The following is a 23,615-nucleotide window of genomic DNA, read 5'->3' as shown; positions in this document are numbered from 1 at the left end:
CTGACCGCCTACAACTGGATATCTTTGAGGACACTTGGGGAGATCTCTAGCCAATATCTTGGTGACCAAACTGGATGTTTCCAAAGAGACCTGCAGACATTTCGAGGTGACCAAAACAGGCTGTTCTTCACAGGAAGTTGGACCGATCTGTTATCTGTGATCATGGCGATGAAAACAGGCATTTTGAGCCAAACCCTGATGGTTTCCAAACCCTGAGCAAGATATTGTTGTGCCTAAACCTAACCAGAGCATAAACACAGCACTAGGACAAGAGAGAAATAGAACATTTAACCTGAAGAAGGTAACTTTAGCAACTTGATCTGACGCAGTGATATCTGTATTATTAGATCAGCTGTTCAACGGCTAGAATATTATTTTTGAGGGGCTTAATTAGCTTATTACCGTGAGTCTCTTGCACTCGTGAGTACTGTTAGGTGTTTGCATCTGTGACACTTGATTGTGATGGGTGCTCTCTAGATCTGCTCTGCCAAACTCAAAGACTGAAACCTTAAAAAGCCAAAACCTTAAAAAAACAAGACACAGAAGAGACATGGAGAGAAGACTAAAATGGAAAGGGACCAATGATGGTGGTATTCAGCTTCACAGAGCGGATGTCTTGCTGTCTTTCTTCTCCAGGACAGGCCGGTTGTTTTTTCCAACACCTCCTCCTCAGTATTACTATTCCTCTCACCTCCTCTGCTGAAGCTACCATCCACCTTTCCCTCTCTCCGTCCTCTCCTCTGTTTATCTCTCCCACCGCTCTGACGTTTTGTATCTTACTTTTCCTATTCGGAGTTTCGTATCCATCTCCATTCTACATCCCATCTGTCCGCCCATCCATCCGGTATTTTCAAGCAAACATTTTACATTTTGGCAGCGCCAGGCTAGCCTTCTTCAATGTACCAAATGTGCTGACTATCTCAGTCTGTATTTATCTTTTTGAATATGCTGATGGTAGATCTTCAAACGTCGGCTTGCGCCAACAGCGGCCGCCGACCTTCACCCGCGACAGCTCTGCAGACGTTCAATCGCTGCTTCTGGTACCACTTGGTGAAACAGGGACTTCACTCCGATACGAACTTTATACTCTGCCATAATATCCCACTGTGAACATGTTGTGCTTGTTTGGGTCTGTGTTGAACTTGGCCGCCTCTCGCCTGTCGCCGCCTGTCAAATCATGCTCGCTGGCTTCCCGTCTCTCTCGTTCTAATTCAGTCCTCCTCCATCTGTCTCACCGGTCGCTGTCGCTATCACGACTGCCTCGTCTCTCTCATTCCTCATCTCCATCTTTACTCTGCTCTCTTCTCTCACGCTCCTTCTCCTCTCTGCAATCTCCATCTCCATCGCTCATCCACCCTCTCAGCCCGCGTAAGGTTTCTTAGACAGCAGAGATAAAGCGCGCTGCTCTCTTGCATTATCAAGCCATCCGTCCACTACCTGCACACAGCTATTATTACTAGAAGAGACGGCGGGCAGAGAGTGCCTATCTCCCCATTTCTCTGACATCTCTGGGCTTGGGTACTCCTCCTGTAGCCGTTATAGGACAGCACGATCGCATCTTGAATGCTAATTTTGTAAACAGCACGTAGCAGGGGACTTCAGACAGGCTTTGCATTTGAATCGGTGAAAAGCCAAAGGTTTCCTGAAAGGAAGCTGATGCTGAAGTGCAGCACTCGGGGAGTTGTTGGATGCATTTTTTTTTTTTCTCCCTTCACCAAGAACACCTGGTGTGAAACCGCTCCTCTGAGGAGGCCATATGGTGCTCGTCCTGATGTCATGTCATATTTTCTAGTCAAGACGAGACATGAAATCAGACATCCCGTCTTGTTACGACACGGAAAAGATGAAAAACATCTTGTTATGACACGTCACGCCGTGACAGGACTCACCTCGTCTCCTCCTGTCCTCACATCTCGTCTTGTTTTCAGTCCTGATGTGACACGACTTCTCTAACGACGACACGCAACATGAAGTGACACGATATGCTTTGGTTTGGTTATAAGATGACATTAACTGCATGACTTTAATTACATTACTTTTCTTCTTTTGTCCTGTTATGACATTAAACTACTCCTACTGACTTGTTTTAAGATAACATTTCTTCTTTTGTCTTCGTAAGACATTTCATTTATCTCAGTGTCTTGATATGATGACTGTTATGTCTTGTTATAACATTTCTTTTTCAAGATTCTGTCTTTTTTGACATCAAATTCATGTTAGTCGTCATGGTTTCGTTATGACTTAACATCTGATATTGTCTTCCTGCGACGCTTTTATGGCATTTCTTCTCTTGTCTTCTTATAACGTAGGATTTCTTCAACTGTCTGGACATTTTTTCTTTTGTATTTTCCAACATGACACTTAAACATTAAAAGTGTTTTCTGTTCTTGTTGTACGGTAACATGTCACCTGCTCTTTGCTCGTGTTATGACATAGCATTGTGCACTCACATCGATATGATTTGTCTTATCAAATGTGACTTGAGTCCTTTCTGAAATCTGGTTGTTCATAAAAAATATATCGCAGGTTAACATCTCTGTAACCAGCTGAATGTGGTATCAGAATGACAGGCACAAGTGGCTGAAGGGACTGTTGTTGGCAGGGTGTTTTGCACTCAGACATCGGGGACACGCCCGGACTACAACTTCGACTCTTCAGCTCCAAAATTTCCCCTCTGAGATTTTTCTTTTCTGAGAGGAGGTTAAATGTCGAACCCACGGACTGCATATCCAGTCTGACCCGGGAACACTCCAGGATCCCCCTCGGGGAGGAGTGGGTGGAGAGAAGGGTACGTTTGGGGCACTTCAGTTTAGTCTGCTGACCCAAATGTGTGACAGGAAATGCATGTTTTCAACTGTGTTAGGTTCAAAAAGCCCCAGCAGACAGAATTCAAGCTTTGTTAGAGCAACATTCACACGCTAAATGAAATCAATACCGGTTGTGAATGCAGGCGGAGTGGAGGCACTTGTCGCCTGATACTTCCTACGAGAGGTTTTTGTCACACATGCTTTTTCCCACTGTGAGGTGGAGGCTTCTCAAATTCACACTGTCACACTCGCAGTCATTAGACACTTCACACCGCTGCACCTTCTCACCTCATATTGACTGTCGTCATTCACACGGCGTCACACTCCTCAGACTTTTTCTCCAAGCGAGTCATTTACACTTATATTGAGCTAGCAAACACAGCGTTGCATTAATTGGGGAAAATGCCACATGGCGCCAACACGCCGCTAATGTAGTGACTGCTGGTGCTGACTGATGTAGCTTCAAGCTAAGTGTCAGGGCTCTGTGCAACTCATGGCTGTGCCAACGGAAAAGACATGTGTGAGTTTAGCATTGTTAGCACGACTAGCACAGACAGCCAAGAGTACTTCCAGTCAGATTTGAACAGAAGTGCAATGTGTGTCTGAGATCAGCGGGGTATAAGTGCGTCTTTGCGTGAGTGACTTACTGGTTTGGACTGGATTTCTTTGGCATAGAGGGGTTCGAGGAACTCAGAGTCCCCTTCCAGTTTCAGGCCCTTCTCTGTTATTCTGAGGCTGCCCATGCCGTCCTGTGAGGAACAAAGACACAGTCATGATTAGTTGATATTCTCTCCTCCTGTTTTTTTAGCGTGCGACGACTCGTCATGGACTCCACACATTTCAACATCCATCCCCAACCATACTTTGTTCAAAATACTCTCTTTGCATCTTTCTCTTTGAACAAGTTCACTTTCAAGATTTGACAGCACTTTCTACCTTTAGCCCAGTTAAAACACAACATTTAGCATCGAGCTTAAAGAAATGTAAAGTGTTAACACCTCTGTCGTTAAAGTTAAAGCAGTCACAGGCTGGTATAGAATGATTATTAGGGCCCTTTTGTTTTTCAAATGACGACTTTTTCGTCCCAAATGATCGCATTTTTCACTGCCTGAACATCAAACTCACCAAACTTGGAATACACGTCACACCTGCCGAAAAATTTCATAATCTATCGTTGTCCCCAATTTCCACTGCTAGGTGGCACTATAATCAAGGAAAGTGTGTTGCGTTTTGGATTACAACTCACATATACTTTGTCGCACATTCAAAAACTTTATATCCACGCATTCACTGAACTCTGTTCTCTCGTCATATAGGCCACGCCCATTTCCGCCAACTGTTTTTTCGCGAACCTACTTTTTCGAACTCCTGCCAGGCAATTTCACCGATTTGCACCAAACTTTGCAAACAGAATCTGTGGACCCTCCCGACAAAAAGTCATTGAAAGAATTTTGATATTCCAAACAATACTCAAGTTATTAAATAACAACTTCCTGTACATTTTGCTCAAAATATAAAGTGTTGGACATGTCCAAATTGGTCTGTCTGAATGACATAAAACCCAGGTGACTACTTCCCTGTGAGCCACTAAGCTCTGTGAAAAAATTATAAACTTTATTTTTCCAACTCCTCCTCGGTCATTTCACCCATTTCCAATAAACTTTGCAAGCAGCATCTGTGGACAAAACTTATCAAAAGCTTTCACCTACGTCACACCTGGTGGCGCGGTCCATCTTGATGCTTCCCCATAAAACCATCAACTCATTTTAACTTCCACATACAATTTGCCATCTTCTCCAAATTGCTCAAACATGTAGAGGGCGAGGGCCGGTTCATCGCTGCTTGCAGCTTGAATTCAACATGGTCTTGATGTCACGGAGAGGTAACTCAGAGTTTCTGATAGGATTCAGTACAGCAGCTGTGGGCGAGCCGGGACCCGTCATAGTATTCTCTTCATGTGTTTCCTGCCGATATGCTGCAGAGCTTCGGAACATGAATCTGTCGCTGTATTCAACACCTGCCATTTTATTCCTGACACCTGCACTTTGATCGCAAACACCTGTTATTTATCTATGTGGCAAGATGGCTGCGTGGGGAAACATTAAACTCAATATCACACGCAATGCTGACGCTGCGAGGGGAAGATGTTACTGTGTTACGCGCTCGCAGATTCACCAGGTACAAACTCCGAGCGCTGTACACAGACCACATTAGCCTCGGTAAACTGTCTCCCCGGTCGATCCGCCGCCCTAATCTCTTTTAATCTTTTTTAATGCAGTGAGATGAGTTGATACTTGACTTCAGCATTAGCATTACAAACAGATCTATTGGCTAAACATGGCGGAAGCGTTGAATGCATAAACAGAACCGCGGCTGATGCTGTTTTTTTATGATCAGATACAAGGTTGTTCAAAATGTACAGATGCACCGAACTCTGTAACCAACGACTCACAGCTGCAGATGCAGGAAGTGAGAACACGTGGTGAAGTGCTGAAGGACTCTACTTAAGTACAACTTTGAGGTTACTTGAACTGTGCTTGAGAATTTCCAGTGTACACATTTATACTTCTACTTCACACCAACTCAATTATTGTACTTTTTTACTCCATGAAACTTTTACTACCTGTCCTGTGAAATCTCCAGGGGAGCTGGTTATGAAGGAGGAAGTGTTCCTTGATGTGTTGAGAAAAATGCTCCTTCAGTTAAATAAACTCTTTTAGAAAACCCCACTGGATGAGATGACAAAGCTGGAAAAAAGGCTGTTTTTCTGACGGCTTTTTAAGAGATACGTGGGTTCGATATAGATGCAACACTCATATTTAACTAAAAACATCAGATATAATAGTGAAACTGCTATTTCAAAGGATAAAATGGATTTGAATGTGTACTTCTACTTCTCTTCCCTGCAAGAAAACAAAGGGTGAAGGATGTCAATGCTTCTTCCGTCACTGCTGAGAGTTCAGAAGTTCCCTATTGTGCAGATGATGTGAGCGATTGTGTCTAAAATGTGCGTTTAAAAGTCTCAACTGAAACAAAATAACAGTTAACATAGTGTTGCTGAGTTGATCTCATACCTGCGGGGATGTGACGTCAACTTTATTAATTTAACTTTACAAAACTTAAAGTCGTTCACCTGCCTGATCTCAATTTCTTCTCCGAACCCTTTATGCTGATACAAACTTGATTACGACTTCAACGGGAAACACAACGAGTTGAAATCGCATCCTCCGCAGTTTGAAGTCAGCTCTCATATTCTGCTTTTAGCAAAGGACCCAAAGGATGAATTTAGTTTCTCTCTCTGGAAGCCAAACTCATTTCAACGAGGCAGAACACCAAATGCATCAACATGCTGCGTTTGGTGAGCTAAGTGAAGTATTTTAAAAAGGTGGCAGCAGGCGTAAATTATTTTGTCACAAAGTTGGGTAAAGAGAGCCGTGTAGCCGCGAGCTACCGGCGAGAAATGTGCATTTCTGACGAGGCGACGGGCTTCCCTTTACCTCATCAGACACAGAAAAGGTTTAACACAGTAAATCATCATCTTTAATATATGTTTGTTGTCTGTTGCCTCTCCAAATTTCATGCAAACAAAAGGCAGCAGTCAGTTTAACGTGTCGCAGGAGTCGTCTCAGTCTGTAAACCAGAACAGCACCAGACCGGAGGATATTAACGGGTGTTGATAAGAGGAGATCCGGCTCAGCGGCTGCCTTGATTCAAACACAACTAAAGCCTGACCCTTCTCACTATGAGACATATTACACGCCGTGACCCGCCGGGCCGCCTGACAGATAGGACCGTCACAAGAAAAGACACGGAGAAAAGAAGCCAGCTATCTGCCCATGTGATCTCCTCCCGCAAAGACTTTTTTTGTTTGTTTTCCCGCCGTCTTTTCATCCCTCAGGTTCTGACGAGCAAATGGAGATCAAGACCCTCGGAAATCCCAAAGCAACCGAGGACTGTTTTCAAGCCTCCTCCGTGTAATCCTCTGTGTAAAACATATTATTATTCTGGGACAGTTATAGTGACGGGGAGGTTGAGTCCTGGACGTGTTGTGATTGTGAATCACCTCCCCAGGTGGGAACCAGCAGGCCTGTCAGAGTCGTTATTTAAACTCAGTTTCCGACGCTTTGATGACGAAAATCAACTGTAAGAAAAGGAGACGAGTGTTTCCGAGATCCTCAGCAGAATATTCTTAAATCCAGGAGACGTCTATCAGCCTCATGTGATCTCTCGCAGCGTACGCCGAGCGATTCCTTCCCGCCGGCCAGTTCATATCTTAGTCCGGATAATCGGCGAGGATGCATAATAGCTGAAAAGTGATGTTGTGCTCCGGCCCCGTATCTCTGCCTCTCCATTTCACACACGTTATTCTCAGTGGAGATAAAGTCGTAATACACACTCACAAAGAGGCTGAATTTTCGGAAATTCAGCTCACGTGGACGCTCTCAAAATGCTCTCCAGAGTGAAGAAACAGCGGTGCTCGTATTATAATGGGAAAAAAAAAAGACTTTTTTTCACTTTCAACTTCACAACATGTCCATTGCAGAGCTGCAAATATATGTGAACGCACGGTAATGACGCGGACAAGAAGGAAGCGATGTTGTGGAGAGTGTCAGGGACGGAGGTGACGATCGATTCAGGACGAGAAGAAGTTTAACCTCTTCATGAACGCCCCCATTCTAAGGTGCTTTTTCAAAAACGACAAACCGAAATTAAAAGCATGACAGCTCCCACATAGTTTGAGACTCAGGGATGTACTTGGTACCATTGGAAAGGTAACACCCTCAAGTTTTTGACACAGAGTTACAGAGGTTGGAACACAGGTTTTGGTTTTCTGTCCAATTCAAATGTCAATAAACTGACTAAGATATAAGGTCTATGGACACAGCAGACACAATTAGGCCACAGCCACAGGTCTCAGCGTGCTACACTCAAAAAAAGACTAAAAATTTGATTTTTCACAATTTTTTTTCTAAAGGCATGTCTGTGCGTTTTGCTTGGGTCCTTTTTTTCCAAGAGCGCCTACTGAAATTCAAAGGCTTATAACTTGAGAACCCCTTTACCTAGAAACATAATCTTGGTCTCAAATGAAAGCTAAGAGTTGGGGCTGGGGTTTCTTGCTTGGTCAACACTTGTAGCTAATTTGGGGTAAAATGAATGGATATTCCCATTCTATGGACTCTTGGCGAACTATGAAAAAAAAAATTGTGGCATGACGTTGTAGCTGTGGAAAAAGGAAACACTCTGAAGGTATGTAGGCATTCTTGCTTCTTGCGGTAGAGGGCTCTTTCTAATGTTGTGTCATGGTGAGTTTAGAAAACTATTACATGGTCTGGAACTTTTTTCTCAGTCTCAGCTTTCCAACAGTGAGTATATACTGTTAAGATTTGATGCTTAAAACTATTAGTTTTTACGAAGGGTGTTCGTTTAGTGAAGGGTAGGCTATGTTGGAATGGTGTTCCTTAAGGGGTTAATAGATGTTGTGAAATGAATTGTTTCCACACTCAGCAGAAGTGGAAACTCTGGGAATTTGTCCGTCTGTCGCTTCTACTGGAGCTGCACAAAGTAGCTGTTATAGTGCTGGGACAGTACTCATGGATATAAACGGCATTTGTGAAAGATAGGAGTGTAAAATGCAGCGTTTGATAGGATGTATGATGATGTATTTAGAGCAACAAAGACAGAGAGGAGGCTGAGAGATGGACTGACTGTTTCAGCACCACGGAGAGCGACGGGCCCGGTTTCCCGTCACACTCGCTGCCGCGGACGCTGTCGTAAATAACGGGGCGGGTGAAGCTTCGGGACGCCCTCGTCTGGAAACAGAAAACATTCGTCAGCATGTCTTCCAATCAACCTCTCCTGCCCGGATAATGCAATTGAAACAGCATCGATCTAAAGGATGATTTTATTCACGGCGTGGACGGAGATGTGGGTGTGCGGACGTGAGCTGGAACACTCATTATATTCATGTCATTCATTATGTGCAAGAGTTGAAATGTCTCCTGTGCAAACCCCCCAAACTGTTGTTTCAGCTCTGTGTAATTACTGAATAATTCATCTGCGCAAATACTCTGGTGTACTTTCAGGTATTTCAAATATTATTCGACACTATTTACACTGAGTTTTATATGCACACATCTTATTTTTACTCTGTTTAGTTAATCTGAGTGTTCTCTATTTGTAGTGTTCTTATAATTTCTCTAACATGTTGCATTTTCCATTCAGCAGCAGAGCATCTGTACTGCGACCTCCATCGTCCCCGCTCGGACTCATGAAGGATTTCTGACTCGGAAACAAAACTGTGCGAACGAAAAATAGGCCGTATGTTTTTTTAGCGGTGAGGGAACTTATTAATCTTTTGGAAATAACTGGATGGAACCGTGTGAAGTTTCCTCTATCCCGGACACAAAAGAGACGCTGCGCTTGAGAGGAGTGCCATACGTGAGCCCGTATCGACTCGTTGTTGAAGGGCTGTACAAATTTAATTCCCACTTCAGGTGAATTGGTTTGGGATGACACTTAACATGGCGGACCCTCTGCAGGCACGTGTAGGCCGACTTAGCGTGAGGAAAGGGGGGAGGAGGGTGTACGGGCCGGATCGGGACGGGGGAGTCCATGTTTACTAATGTTGCTTTAGATAAGCTTAGTTCAAGTGTCAGATGCAGTAAGTGATTTTTTTTTAAGTGCTTGGAGAGAAACATGAGGAGACTTGAGTCTGTTTCAGCACCGTGGAGAGACACAGTAGAGACCACAGAGAATTGGCTATCACTGCGGATAAAGAGACGATGGCGCCAAAGTCCTTTTCGGCAAGTCTTGCTACTTGGCGGCCATCTTTGCACATCCCCAAGGGCAGTCATTTCAGGCTAACGAGACCAGCTCTCTGTTTGAATGAATGGAGAGACGGCCAGAGCGTCAAATTGGATATAATATGCTCGAGGTTTGTGGTGACGTGGGTTTAAAACACATCGTCTTACGCGACACCAGCTTCTCTCACGGCTGAATCCAGATTTCTGCGACCTGACGCGTTGAGCTCATCCCACAAGAGCACTTGACAAACGGCAGTTTAATGACCAGTGTTTGAACAACCTCGTCTCTCCTGGTAATCCGGTGTATTAGTGTGAAATCCTCCTCTTCTGTGCCTTTTTTTTTGGAAGCCTGTCTGCAGCTGCACCGAATCAGATGGAACTGTTAAGAATCGCAACTGTGCAGAATTCATGTTCATCCTGAGGAGGAACAGCGCTAATGAAGCCCAGCTAACTTCATTCCCTGTTTCTTCTTCTTCAAGCGTCCCTGCGGGGAAACACCAAAACCACAGACATCCTGAGACCGAACACAGACAGACTTTTACAAACAGACGCTTCTCTTTGGTCTCCTGCACAGACACCCAGCTGAGGGAGGAGAGCGTCACGGGTTGACAGTCGTCGGACCTGCCTGACATCTCAATGTTCTGCCCGCTGTAGAGTAAACTGTGGAGTGTCTGATACTGTATATACGGAGCGGCGATGAGTGGATGTGGGGGTCGCTCACAGTCTGCGGTTTGAATGAGTCGGCAGCGGAGACAGAGCAGAGTGTTTGTCTCCACATGCAGGAGTAACAGGAATAGTGACAGCGAGGCAAGAACACTCGGCGGATATCTCCCACTTTTCTGCGTCTTCGTGTTTTTGGGGATTTTTTTTTCATTAAAATCAAAGAAAAATGTGTGCAGCAAGAAGCAGGAAGGAGAATTTGTCTTAGTGTCTGTCTGAATCCAGCTGCATCCGTCTGCATCCCGCCTTCAATCTGCAATTAGACCTGACTCAAAACACTGAGCACAGCTGCACTGTTTGCACTTTCTTTTCCAGTCAAAATGCTTTTTTCTTTCTTTTTATCCTCTGCAGTGAGCAGCGCGCTGCAGTCGGCACGGCGAGGCGAGGCGAGCAGCTATGAATAATTCAGGACGCCTCTTACCAGGACAGAGGCCTCTGAACGCTCAGGTGTGCCTCCGAACCTCTCCTCCACCCTCTGCTGTCCTCCAACACCTCCACCTCCTTTTCCTTTGCTGCCTTTCATCTCCTTAAAATCCTCAACCTCTCCGGTCCCCGTGCTGATCATCCTGTTTGTCAGTTTAAGACTCCTCTTGCCCCATCGCTTTCTTTGTATTTCCATCCGTCTTCTCTCATTATTCCACCCCACTTCTCTCTCTCTCTCTCTCTCTCTCTCTCTCTCCACCTGTTTTGTTTTCAAACTATCCTTCACCTCCTTCCCGCCGCTCTGTCCGCCAGGTGTTTCGATTCAAAATGAATGAAAAATTCAATATAAGTTGCTGTCAGAGCCAAATGACGAATAACAGATTGTGACACGACTCAGGCGGCAGTCATCGCCGCAACAATCGTAAAAAAAACAACTTAATAATGTGACTCAGTCGCTCGGAAGAATCACAACGCGTTTACTTTTTTATCCTCAGCTGGTATAATTCGCTGCCGTTTGTCCTCTGTCATATAAGCTAATAGGTCAGTGTTCACAGCGCTGCGAGGACGACTCGCAAATATTATTTTGACAGTCTGATCTTTTCTACCACCACCACCGTCAACTCGTCTACGCCTCAAAAGTATAAAAAGTCAACTTGACGAGCGTGCAAAGTGTTGAGCGGCTGTGAGCGCGTGTCAAAGCTCTGTGCTGACGAGAACGTGTTGTACAAAACATCTCCAGGCAAAATCCTTCCCAACACTTTAACTATGTTTAGATCTCCCAAAGAATCCTTTTTTTATTCACATGTGCAGATTTAAATTATATTTAAGATGTTATTAAACAATTTCCCCCCCCGGGGATCAATAAAGTATTCTGAATTTATTCAACATTAAAGCTCCTCGGGAGGATGAACTGACAAAGTTTTTGTATTCTACCACTTTCAGGACAGAATGTAAAGTTCAGTTTCAAGGTCCAAGTCAATCCCATCATGTTCAACAGTCTGTCAGGAAGTCCTCCGTTAACGAAGGTTGAAATTTTCAGTTTTTGTTGGAATGGTGGAAAAAAATTAAAAATATAGACGCAGCGTCATCAGTCAACTGAACCCACACACCATACTGACCCTCATGAAGCTGGATTTATTAGTTTTACCTCGGAGTAGCTTATAAACTGTCGCCTGAATGTAAATCTAATCAGTAGATTGCAATTTTAGGCTCCGAGGGCTCGTCATCCATCCATGCGCCTTCCGATCCGACAACACCGACCCCGAAAGACTGGAGCCCGCCTTTCATCAGCACCGATGCCTTCGAGTGGTGTCGCCTACACACAAACAAACTTTCCCTCGTCCGTCATTTAGCAGAAGTCGTCTCGCGACTGAAATGCCAGGTAACGCTACGTACTTAACTTCCCGTGTCTAAAACATTTCACTGTAGCGTGAACGATGTTTCCTGCGGCGCTTCGTGTTGTTTGAACTGTCGGCTGCTCTGACAGCCGCCGCCTGTGAGCGGTGTTGGCCGGGCCTGGCTCTCCGAGTCCTCCTCCTCCTCCCCGCTGCTCGTCTGAAGCTGTGAGAGAATTGGACATAATTCATCGCACATACACCCGAGTTCCTCCCCTCTCCTGTCTCTCCCCACTCTAATCCCTTTCTTCCTCTCTCAGCATCCCTCTCTCTCTCTCTCTCCGAAGCATTTGCTGCAACAAGGACTAAATTGATCTACTCTCAAACCAGAATTGCCTCCACTGTCACCTCTCTGTTAGCCTGATAGTTATTGAGAATGTATTGTGTGTGTGTGCACTGAGATGTGTGTGAGATATGTGGCTGCTCTGTTTTCCTTGGCTGTTTGTGGGTGTGTGAGCGCAGAGGAAGCGTCTGTCTTGTAAATAACATTTGTGCCTTCGGTTCCCTGTGTCGCTCTCCCCATTTATCCGGCCCAGCTGTGCGAGCTGCAGCAGAGACGGAGGGAGGAGGCCCGGCAGCCGAGGGTGGGAGGAGGAAGAGGAGCGGGCGAGCGAGCGAGAGGAAGGATGGTTGACTCATACCTGTCCCTATATCTGCGTCCATCCCTGTTGCTTTATCTGTACCACCTCTGTTCTCTGCTCGTCCTCCCTAAAAGCCGACATCCTCAGCCGAGAGTCGCTGCTGTCAATAATGTCGAGCTCTCGGCCCGCTATCGAGCGTCTGCGTCGATACGCATCAAGCCGCCGCCCGGGGGCTAAAGCAAATATAGACGTCTTGAGCTATAAGGGAAAAAATATAATGATGAGTCAGACTTTTGCATACAGCTCACATAATCACACTTCCTCGTGTTTAAGGTTCCTCCCACGCAGAGCCGGTTTATTCTGGGATGTGTAAGGTGTTTGGATAGCTACCTGCCAAAAGCAAGAACAAGTAACTTAAACTATGTGCGATGTGTCGCTCACGATGCGAGCTGCGCTGCCAACGAAGTGGGAGGATTTCTTTCCTCTGTAAAAACTTCTGTTTTGATGAACTCTTCTTTAGCGTTTCGAAAAAGCTCTTCTAAGACTCCCGCGAGGCACTGCACGCTTTTCTAAATCATTTATGCGGTTATGTTAAAAATATTAGCCTTTCGAGGGTGTTGTGTTTCGGGTTAAAGCATATGTTCAGGATCGGGATCAGAAAACGTAGCCAGCCAGAAAGCCACCGTGGAAAGTTACGTAACCTGTAGACGCGCAGGAACTGATGTAAGCTTAATAAATCTGGTCTACAAGACTGCAAACTGCAGAGAACGCGCCTCAAATCAGAAGCTGAAGTCTGCAGCAGCCTCCGAGGGTCGGAGCGGACGCAGCTTGGTTCCACTTCCAGCCGCCTGATTGGACCCCAGCTTTGAGCTTGTCCTTCGTTTCTCTACAACACACCTGTAAAGTCTCCTGATTGCATGTCGCCTGGTTGTGACGCTAGTGTGCTGACAAATATCCGCCCACAGACGGACAGACAGAGGTGAAATCAGCGCCTGCTGCGCCAGACTGGACGGGATTGATGGGGGACCGGGTTCGGGCCCGTGTCCACCACAAAGCATGTTCTTTTACCGAGCGCCACCATCTTTTTTCTCAATCATTCCTAATGAAAAAGCAAAAGAAAAAAGTGTTGCTCCCAGCGTCAGTCTCAGAGCTCTCTGTCCTTTCTGCGCGACCGCTGTGAGCGAGATCTCAAAACTTTTCAGAAAGACACCGTTGGCTTCCGTCGCATAAATAATCCAAGAAATCGAGAAGAAACTTGACAAAAACAAAAACTGAGACAGCAAAGTCCATTTTTTGGAGCAGATAGTCTGCACACTGAATGTTGAGTTTGTATCACCCTGCAGGTCGGTAAGCTTGTTATTTTAGGACTTTAGGACTCTGGTCTGGTTCTGCTCCAATTGGAAAGTTTCATAACTTTTGTGGATAACGACCCGATGGCCAACAGCTCCTCTTCCTGCTTCCCATCTCCAACCTCAGCCTTCATGTCGATCTCTTTCCGCACCTGTAAACTTTCACGATTGTGACACTACTGCTCTGAAAACATCTGTCAGCCGACAACCAGGCAGAGAAATTAACGCCCTGCTTCATACGTAACATTCCTGTGTTAGTTCCTGCTTACAAAAGGTGTCAACAGGAACACACGTTGGCACGATGACGCACACACAGACTCACAAACTGAAAACAGCCGCTGGTCAATAGTTTGTTACCAGATTCACACATTCACATAAAACTCTACACACGCTGGCTTCAACAAATCGACTGACCCAGAATTGATTTTTGGGAGAAAAAAAAAAAAACCAGTTGAGTCCGAAACAATTCAGGACAGATCAGGCTGCATTCCTTGGCTGCATTTGAAGGAGCCTTCTGAAATGAGACTTCAGACAATCTGGACCCTGAAGTGGGACACGGGGGGAGGCAAAACAAAGAAAAGCTTTCATGAATTTGTTTCACTCCGGCTAAAAATAGCAAAAATTCCCCCAAAATCTGAACCGGTTGTGCTCTCCCGTCTTCGCAGGCATCCTTCACCCGCCTTTGTCGGGGGGGGGATTCAATTTGAGCAACCGTGGCAGGCGGTAAGATACTGTGACAACATCACAATCGCAAAATAGGAATTGTAAATAGTGTAGCATTGCGGATTAGCAGATTTAATTTACAGCCCGTGTAAATCTCACCCTCCAGGCGGCGTTTCCTCCTGCAGCACATGTCAGCAAACAATGACGAGCGGCTCGGGGGGTGAAAGCAGGCCGCGTGTTTGTCACAGGTAAACACACGGAGGGGAGGCTGTTCTCTTGTTTACTCCCACATTTACCAGCGAAAACCTGCGCTGGCGTTTCAAATGCAAATGAACACATGAAAGGACGCTGCGGCCACCTGCAACCCGCAGCCAAAAAGCTCTGCGCCGACGGGGAAAAAAAAACAAAAAACGAAGCACCGTGGAGGAGCAACAATGTGTCTCCGGCAATCCATTCCCTCTCCGATCCCGCAACACTGAGTGCGCTTTCAATCAGCCTCTGTCGGCCCTGTGTGGCTGCCGGGAGCCAACATGGCCGAATTCCAAGCTAATACATTTTTCAATTGATCTGTTTGATAACAACAGAGGAAAAAAGTTTTCCCTCCTGGCCTTACAGTCGGAGCCGCGCGGCACCTGGAGAGGGCCGCTCGCTTTCTCCGCTTCCACAGGTGATGGCTGCGACGTCATGTTGCAACACCCTGAGATGGCTATCAGTGGAATTGGCTTTGAGATTGCTCTCCACAGCGAAACCCCCCCCCCCCCGCTCCTCTGATTGAGGCCCTCGACACAGCGCCGCATCATCCATCAACGGAATGGGAATGCAGATGGGGGGGGGGGGAGAGAGGAGGAGGAGGAGGAGGAGGAGGAGGAGGAGAGGGGAGCAGAGAGTGAAAGATGAAAGAACGGAGAGCAGGGAGGGGGTATTGATAAAGTCAGGAGAGATAAGACCGGGTGAAATAGATAGACAAACACAGAGAGCAAGATAAGGGCAGAGAGAGAAAATGAGGCTGACGACGTGTTGGAGTGTAAATGAGGCGAGAGATGAAGACTGCGAGCGGAGCGCAGAGGGAGGGGGAGGAAGAGGAGGGAGACGCCGAGGAAACAGTCGAAGGTGGGAGGGGGGGGGCGCGAGGGAGAGACCGAAACAGAGGCTGAGACGGAAAGAGAGGACGAGACGCGAGGAAGCGTCGGCGTCCGCGGTAATGTGGACGAATCTGAAGAGCCCGTCTGTTTCTCTCTGCTCGGGTATTACATCCACTTTAAGCCACCGTTCTCAAATCGTTGTGAAAAAAAGGCTGGCTGGCCGTTGCGGTTGTGGATGGAGAGAATAGAGCTCCTTAAAAGCACTTTGCTGTGATCGTCTATGCAGCTTTGACAAACACAGACACTGTACGTGTGTTTAGCAGCAAATCTGCGAAGCCGCCTGTCTGTTGCCTCCAGCTGTCTCTGTGAAATATGATTTTGTTTGTATGTATTCCCGCTGATACAGTCCCAGAGCCGTCCCCGACATATCTTGCTGTTTTCGGACAGCTTCAAGCGTATTTTGTTCTTGATTAGTTTTTGTTTTTGACTCACAGAGCTGAGACCATTTCACTCTGTTAATAACTGCCAAAAAAATCATAAAATATCAGATTATGCGAAGTGATTGTCAGGAAACTCTGCGTCGCGTGACCCTGGAGAGGTAAAGCTTCACCGTTGGATGTCATGTTCCAAGAGTGTTGAATAAATCCACGTTGTATAACCACACAAACATCTATTATGTGCAGCTGATGAGTTTAAAGCCCTCTCCACTGCAGGCTCTGCCTTTCTGTCTCCTTCTGCACGACATAAAGTTCCAAATAGATTGATTTGCTCTCTCTTTAAATGACTGAGAACAATAGCGGGGTAAGGTAACGGCAGTGTTGTGAGAGACTCCATCTCTGCTCTCTGTGCCTGCGGCTGCTGCATGTCAGTGTCACAGGCCGATAGATTTCCTATTAACTTCATCTTCATCTGGGACGAGCGGCGCCGGGCTTCGGAGGCCGGTGGCAGCGCGGCATCAAGGTCTTTACAGCGGCGGTGATTGACGTGTGAATACACAAGCCTGCGGGCTCAGAGTGCTGGATAAGAGACGCCGCGAGGAGTGTGGATTGTTCACGAGAAGCCAACACACACACACACAGAGAGAGAAGGTTGTACTGTAGCTTTTAGATGTCGGTGGTCTGAAAACAGCTGAAAGAGGAACATTATACAGGTTTAACAATATCAGGGCGACACTTGTCAATCAATGCAACAATCTGCATCTTATCAAGTGATTATGACCGTTTGCTGTAGAAATAAATGGAAAATGAATGTGCATTGGGGAATGTTGAACTGAAACCTGTTTTGTCAACACGTTCTTATCCCAGGTCTTCAAATTCCAACATCGGTTTGGCGTCCTATACGCACAGGTTACCTTCAGCGTCTGTGTGCAACATGCAGAGACTTCCTGCCAGAAAGTCCTTCTAACTAGTAGTTGAACTCAACAGCAGTTTGGTTTTGTTCAGGCACAGAACTACTCAGTCATGTTTAGCAGAAGATCATCAGTGTTTGGAGCCATCTGGGACTTAAACCCCGGTCTCAGTGAGTGAAGGTTCTGTGTGTGATCCATCACTCTGCCCTGACCTCTGGCTCAACGTTTAGGGTCCGATAATTACAAAATGTTTGCTGTTAAGCAGACAAGTTGGATTTCACTGTAAAATCACTGTGTCTCTAATATTTGCTTATACTCAGATGGTCTCATTTCCTGAGTCGGGAAGTCGTTCTTTTGACATCTCTGTGTATCAGATCCTGAGAGCAACATGGACGCCAAAAGTAAGTTGTTTGGCGTTTTATCACTCGGAGCGTTTAAACGACATGTTGCCAGCTGTTTCGACCGTTTGAGTGATAAGGAAGCGTAAAGGAAACAATACAATGACGATACAGTACATGACTCTGGTGAAAGTTTCTTACCACCAACACCGTGTTTACTTTCGTCCGCCATGTTTCAACTTCAGCAAGGTAACTTTCCCTTGTTGTCATGACTTCAGCTGAGTTTTCTTCTTACTTATAACATTCTTCTGCTTATTCAGACGGCACATGAACACACAGCGGGTCCAAGTTGGATTCTAGTTTAGAGTCCTAAATCTTTAAATAACCAAGTGCAGCAGTGCAGCGTCCTCACATTCATACACTTCACCTTCAGACACTGCAGAGACTTTTAATCCTCATAAAGACAGACATACATTACACCACACACACACGCACACACACACACACACGCTCTGTTATGAATAAATTGTGACAGTAGTCAAAGTGGTGCAATCATCTCCTGATTATTAAGTAATTACTGCGGGCTAATTGGAAGCGGTTATTGTTTTTTATGGTTCTCGGAGCAGCTTTGTGATGAAGTTTTGTCAAAGACGGAAACGAGGTGCGGTCACTGTCACGGCCACGTGCGTCCACGGGAGCATGTACGTCTAATGTGCACGAGGACGAGGTCGTGTGCTGCTGCAGCACCGCTGAACCTGCAACCGTGTAAAACACTTAACGGAGAGCACAAGCGCTGCTCTCAGGACTGAACTTGTAAAATAAGTATGAGCAGGACACGGCTGCTGTTTCAAAGATGTACTGACGAACAGCAGAACAGATCATCGGGCCACATGTTCAGCTGCTTGTTTTACTGTGAAGTATTAATGTATGAAAGGAATGTTAAAGTGTGACATCACAAAATAAAGTACTTGCCAAGTTCAATTTGCTAAAAAGCTGGAGAGATAATTAATTAACGCTCATTTGATGCACACCCATGAGGTGACGTCCTTGTTTCGTGTTGCATGTAAGATTAAAAACTGTGATGTGACGGCGGTGAAACAAAGTTAACTTTGTTTAAGTGCCGTGCCAGCAGAGCAGCTTCTCTCCTCCGGCTGTGAGACTCCTTAATTTATCCTCAGCCATTAAAAAATAGTTTAAAGTTTATGACTTATCCAACCTGGATAAGTCTGAATCCGACCCAGGGGCGTTAAGAATAACTATATGGAAATAGCCACTCCTCTCACTGACGATCTCAGTTCCTTATGTAAGTTATATAGAGGCATCAGTATTAAATGGAGACAGCTCCACAGTCAGTTTCAAGTTGCTTGTGGAGCGTTTGATTTCATGCTTTACCATAAAAATACAGAAAATGTGATTTTTTTTTGGGCAGATTTAAGGTCCAACGTGCGTGACCGTGTAATGTTTAGATGCTCGGTACCAGAGCTGGAACTCTCACTGCAGATGAGTTGTTTCGTTGAGTTGAGTGTCGTTTAAAACTTGAATACCTTCTGAGAAAACTGAAAAACACCCGTTGATATACTCAGATAACAGAGTTTAGCAGTTTTTCTACTTTTTATGCAGGTGAGTGTCAAGTTGAACATCGGAGACACGAGCACAAGGACCATTTCAATATTATTCACAGCAGCAACCTGAAACTCTCCGAAGAAAAGGGTGCAGGTATCCACTTTGAATGAATCTGTTGATCACAGAAGCACAGACTCTGCTCTCTGGATGTTCCCTCGGCCGACAGTGGCAGTGCAGAGCCCCACAGCTCTGCGTTTGATCTACGTCTCCTCCCCGCTCCTTTCCCCCTTCTCATTCTTTGGAAGAGACAGTTTAAACGAGGTCTTTGTGCTCCACCCGGAGCTCCAGACACCATCCAAGTGGTCTTCAATAAAACTCCTGCCCTCCTCTGCACCACGTCGAGATTTACGACGCACAAATTTTCATTGAATCTCAGGGATGCTCAGATTGAACGGCCTTGTCTTCAAGGCACGAGCCTCATCAGAGGGGCGCAGACGCCTGGAAGGTCTCAGAGCACGCAGACGGATGGAGGGACGGACGAGGACAGAGAGACAAAGACGAGACGAGCCGACTGGCATTTTAGTTTGACTTGCAAACTGAGACAGCTGCACAGTATCCACTCTTCAAAAGGAAATCTCCCACGCTGTCCCTTTGGTCATGGAAGGCAAAGAGATTTAACGTGTTCTTGATTAATACGTGTACAATGAGACTTTTATGTGAGTGCTGATCAAGTGCAGGGTGAACGCTGTTGGACCGACACGTTCTCACTCCCATCTCGTCATATACAGAAGCCTTAAGCTTCAAACTGTGACGCTCTACCTAAACCTCTAGAGTCACTTCTGCATAAAACAGGCTTGGCAGTCAACTTAGCAATAATATGAAATATGCAACGGCCTGATTGACTTTCTAAATAATCAAGCTTGCTCATTCACATATGACATGTTATTACTTTTGGACTGTCAGGATGTGTTAAAGGAGAACTTTGGACGTTTTTATCCCTGTTGATCGAGGTTACAGAGTGCTGTCAGTAGGAAAAATAACGTGAATTTTTTGCACAATATTGACCAGATATCAGGACGGCAGCTAAAGCGAACCTATGGGGACATCCTTAAGTTTCACTTTCGGTTATGTCTGCCCCCATAGGTTCGCTTTAGCTGCCGTTCTGATACTCGGTAAATATTATGCCAAATGTTCTTGTTATTTTTCCCAATGACAGCCCTCGGTAACCTCGATCAACAGGGATGTGGGTTAAAAACGGCCGAAGTTCTTTAAGATGTGGAAAACAAAAATACTTGGTTAGGTTAGGTTATTAAAAATACTTGCCAGACAATATCTCTGTTAGGTTTAGATACTCAAAATACTTGGTTAGACTTTGGAAAAGATCATATATAAGTGAGGTAACTCTTGTCACGCAATGTAACTTTGTCATTAACACACATTAACATACTGACGTAGATAATTTGAAGCAAATCAGTCTCGACTCTTCGATGCAAAACCCGGTTTTCTGAGGGAAAGTCCAGTGGATGACACATCCAACTACCATGACCACCCTGTGAATCAGACTTTGCTTGTTGTTCATCAAAAAGTGACAATATAGTGCAGAGTCAGACTTAGAGGCGTTGAACCACTGACTAAACCTACCAAATCCTTTTTTGATGGTGCACAACACGTTTTCATTCAGCCTCTTTAGCTTCACTGTAAGATGCTAAAACTCCACAGATGCCACTATTAATATAATATATAGTTTGTAAAACCTCAGTGGACGGGAACCTTGAGATGGCACTGTGCGCTCACACGACTTTTTTTTGTGAAGAACATTGTTCATAAAAGCACTTTATTTGCTTTCAGGGGACGTCAAAATTCAAATGAGGCAACAAACCAAACATCAAACACAAGTTAATAAAAGTAATAAAACATATTTAATAAGTAAATGCATCACGTGCATCTCTTGGAAAGGACTGAGACTACTTAATGGAAAAAGATAAAATAAAAAAAATGCTGTTGGCGTGGATTGATCTTGACTGACAGAACAAAGCGAGCTGCATTTCAATCAGCACTTCACTCGGGTGTTATCATCACTCAGAAACAGGATGTTCATCCCCATGCTTCTGTTTAAACAATGATCTTCTTCTGTATTCTGGCAGAACGGAAATCAATCCGGCAATGACTCATTTTAGAGCTGCAGTTATGGCCCCCATTATGTTCATGTTGTATTAAAAAAAGAGTGAATTATTGATTTTGGAAGTCTGGGCACATCTGTGACTTTCACTACTGATACACATAACTGTGATAAACTCGACTCTGTGAGTGTGAATCTGTCCTTAAGTAGTGTCAGTACTTTGTATTCAGTCACCACACATGAGCTTGTTCTCTTCATTTTAATGATAAATCATGCTTTTATTGCATTTTAGCATCATTTCCTGTAGACGCTGTTTTGTGAAGAACAGCACGTTAAAGTACGCTGCAAAACTGTTCTGTTCACAGATTCTTAGTTATCGCGATCGATGTTTGAGATGTTTCACGCATGTACTCATGGCATGTTTTAACACTACACACCCTCAAAGCTGCACAACTATAGTATACACAACTTGTTTAATTGATCTGTTTCCTCTAATTTCCACTTAATCTGGACTGGCTGAAGTCGGCCTCAGATACGAGGGTTTAATGAGAAGTTCAGTGAGTGATGTGGGAGGTTTGGAGAGGAAACCTCGGGGAACGAAAGGGTGAAGGTGCAGAGCTTCTTGAGCAAAGAAGCGAGCTTAGCATCTCTTTCAGAAATTAACAGACATTTGGGAAATATCGTATTTGTAAATGGAAGAAAAAGCATTGAGAAATGCAGAACAGCCCTGAAAAGTCCAACGATGCTTTATCCTTCAAAGAAAGCAGAACCTCAGAAAACCTCAAACCACATGATGACAAAACACTGAGAATATTTTCCCTCTTTCACCCGTTTTTTTTTATTTCCTTATGTTAAGAAGATGCACTGTGACGAGCCTCTTACCCTTTGAGCAAAGGACTAGTTCAGCTGCCGTGTGACGGGGATGGATATTGATTATTGGTTTGAAAATGCTGCCCAGCGCTTAAATAAAACAACACAATGAACTCCGACACTGGCTGTCCAAAACTCCATTATGCTGCCGTTGTTTCTTTCAACCTGAAAAAAAACTCCATGTAGGACTCTGAAAGAAGCTTACATCACAACTTACATCAACATTTCTTTCTCAGCGATGACCTCTATTGACTGCAGTGATTATTCCGACAGCAAAGGAGGAAGTCAGGTATAAAAAGTAGAATAAAAAGTGAAAAGGTCTGTATAGGGAAGGAGGAGGTCAGGCACAAGAGCACGATTTAGCAACAGCGTAGATCTGAAGCCTTTTTCTATGAGGTATATGAATAAATTGGTCATCGTGGTGCGATGGATGGATTCACTGACTCACACAGGTGTCCTTACCTGGGGCCCAGTCAGCTGTTTTTAGTTGTATTCTGTAATCAAAAAGTGCGAGGAGCACTTGTCAGAGCTCGGTCTATGAAAGATCTCTGCAAAGGAAAAGTTTATATCTTTGTTTTTCAGTTTAAATTCCACAGGGGGGGCTTGAGTTAAAAAAAACAAAGAGCCCAGCGCCCACAGTGCTAAACGAGGCCAGGAGAGAGTGGAGCTCGCTGGTTAAAGCCTCTCTGGATGAATAAAGGTTAATAGGAAAAAGAAAAAGTGGATAAGAGGGATTTGGTGATTCTTTATCCCGGCCTGTCATCGTCTTTATTCAGCTTCCTGCGGGGATTTGGAGACGGCCACTTTCCTTAGCCATTATTCACATCCGAGGAAGCCAATAGAGAAGAAAGTGGAGAAACATCCAATCCGTCCACCTGCTTAGGTATTCATATATTTATATCTGTCGTCCCTCTGGACTGCAGTCGCCATGTGGCAGCGCGGTAATGAAATTATTTTTCAAATGGAAAATACACAGATGGGCAAAATGCCAAGTCTATTTTCCTCTTTTTTCTTTCCTTTCATATGTCTGAATTGTGTAAACTATGCATGAGAAATATTCTAGACAGCAGCTTTCCTCCTGACTTCTGTCTGCCGGGCTGTGTGGTGAATTGTATGTTCACTCTCCCAATGTTATCTCCCTCCAATCCCCACCGCTGGAAAAAAAAAAAAAGAGTGGGGACGAGTGTGGCTGGAAGTTGTCAGCTTTATCTGCCACCCCGGCCTTTTTGATCTCCCCCCGTATGGGACTTTACTGAATGAAGACGAGTCATGCATAAACACGGGCGGACACAGAGAGATGCCCTCACGCACGCAAATTCACGCCAGGAAAGTCAAAAAAAAAATTGCGAGCGAGACAAAAAGCAAACAGGCGCTCGAAACAGTCGAAACACAAACCCCACAGGAACACACATCCATCCATCCATCCGTCTCCTGAGAACACATCCTCGAGGTCTGTAAATAATATATGACTGTCCTGCTGTGAAATATATGGACTGTGATAGTTTAATCACTGCATTAGTTCGGTCTTGAAGATGTATTGAATAACAGCGCTAAC

General features: G+C 45.1%; 1 protein-coding gene across 2 annotated transcripts in view; it reads right to left on the bottom strand.

Moving 5' to 3' along the window:
- The window catches only part of sgcd (sarcoglycan, delta (dystrophin-associated glycoprotein)), a 316,040-nt gene that overhangs the window by 71,255 nt on the left and 221,170 nt on the right, over positions 1 to 23,615 (bottom strand). For both annotated transcript variants that reach the window (XM_030438196.1, XM_030438195.1), the window contains one exon: positions 3,455 to 3,556. In XM_030438196.1, coding sequence (XP_030294056.1) covers positions 3,455 to 3,556 — 102 coding nt within the window. The remainder of the gene's footprint in view (positions 1 to 3,454; positions 3,557 to 23,615) is intronic.

This window comes from Sparus aurata, chromosome 13 (assembly GCF_900880675.1).
Source record: "Sparus aurata chromosome 13, fSpaAur1.1, whole genome shotgun sequence".
Taxonomy (NCBI): Eukaryota; Metazoa; Chordata; class Actinopteri; order Spariformes; family Sparidae; genus Sparus; species Sparus aurata.
The sequence above is the reverse complement of the archived record's forward strand: the minus strand, read 5'-3'. Positions and strand labels throughout refer to the sequence as shown.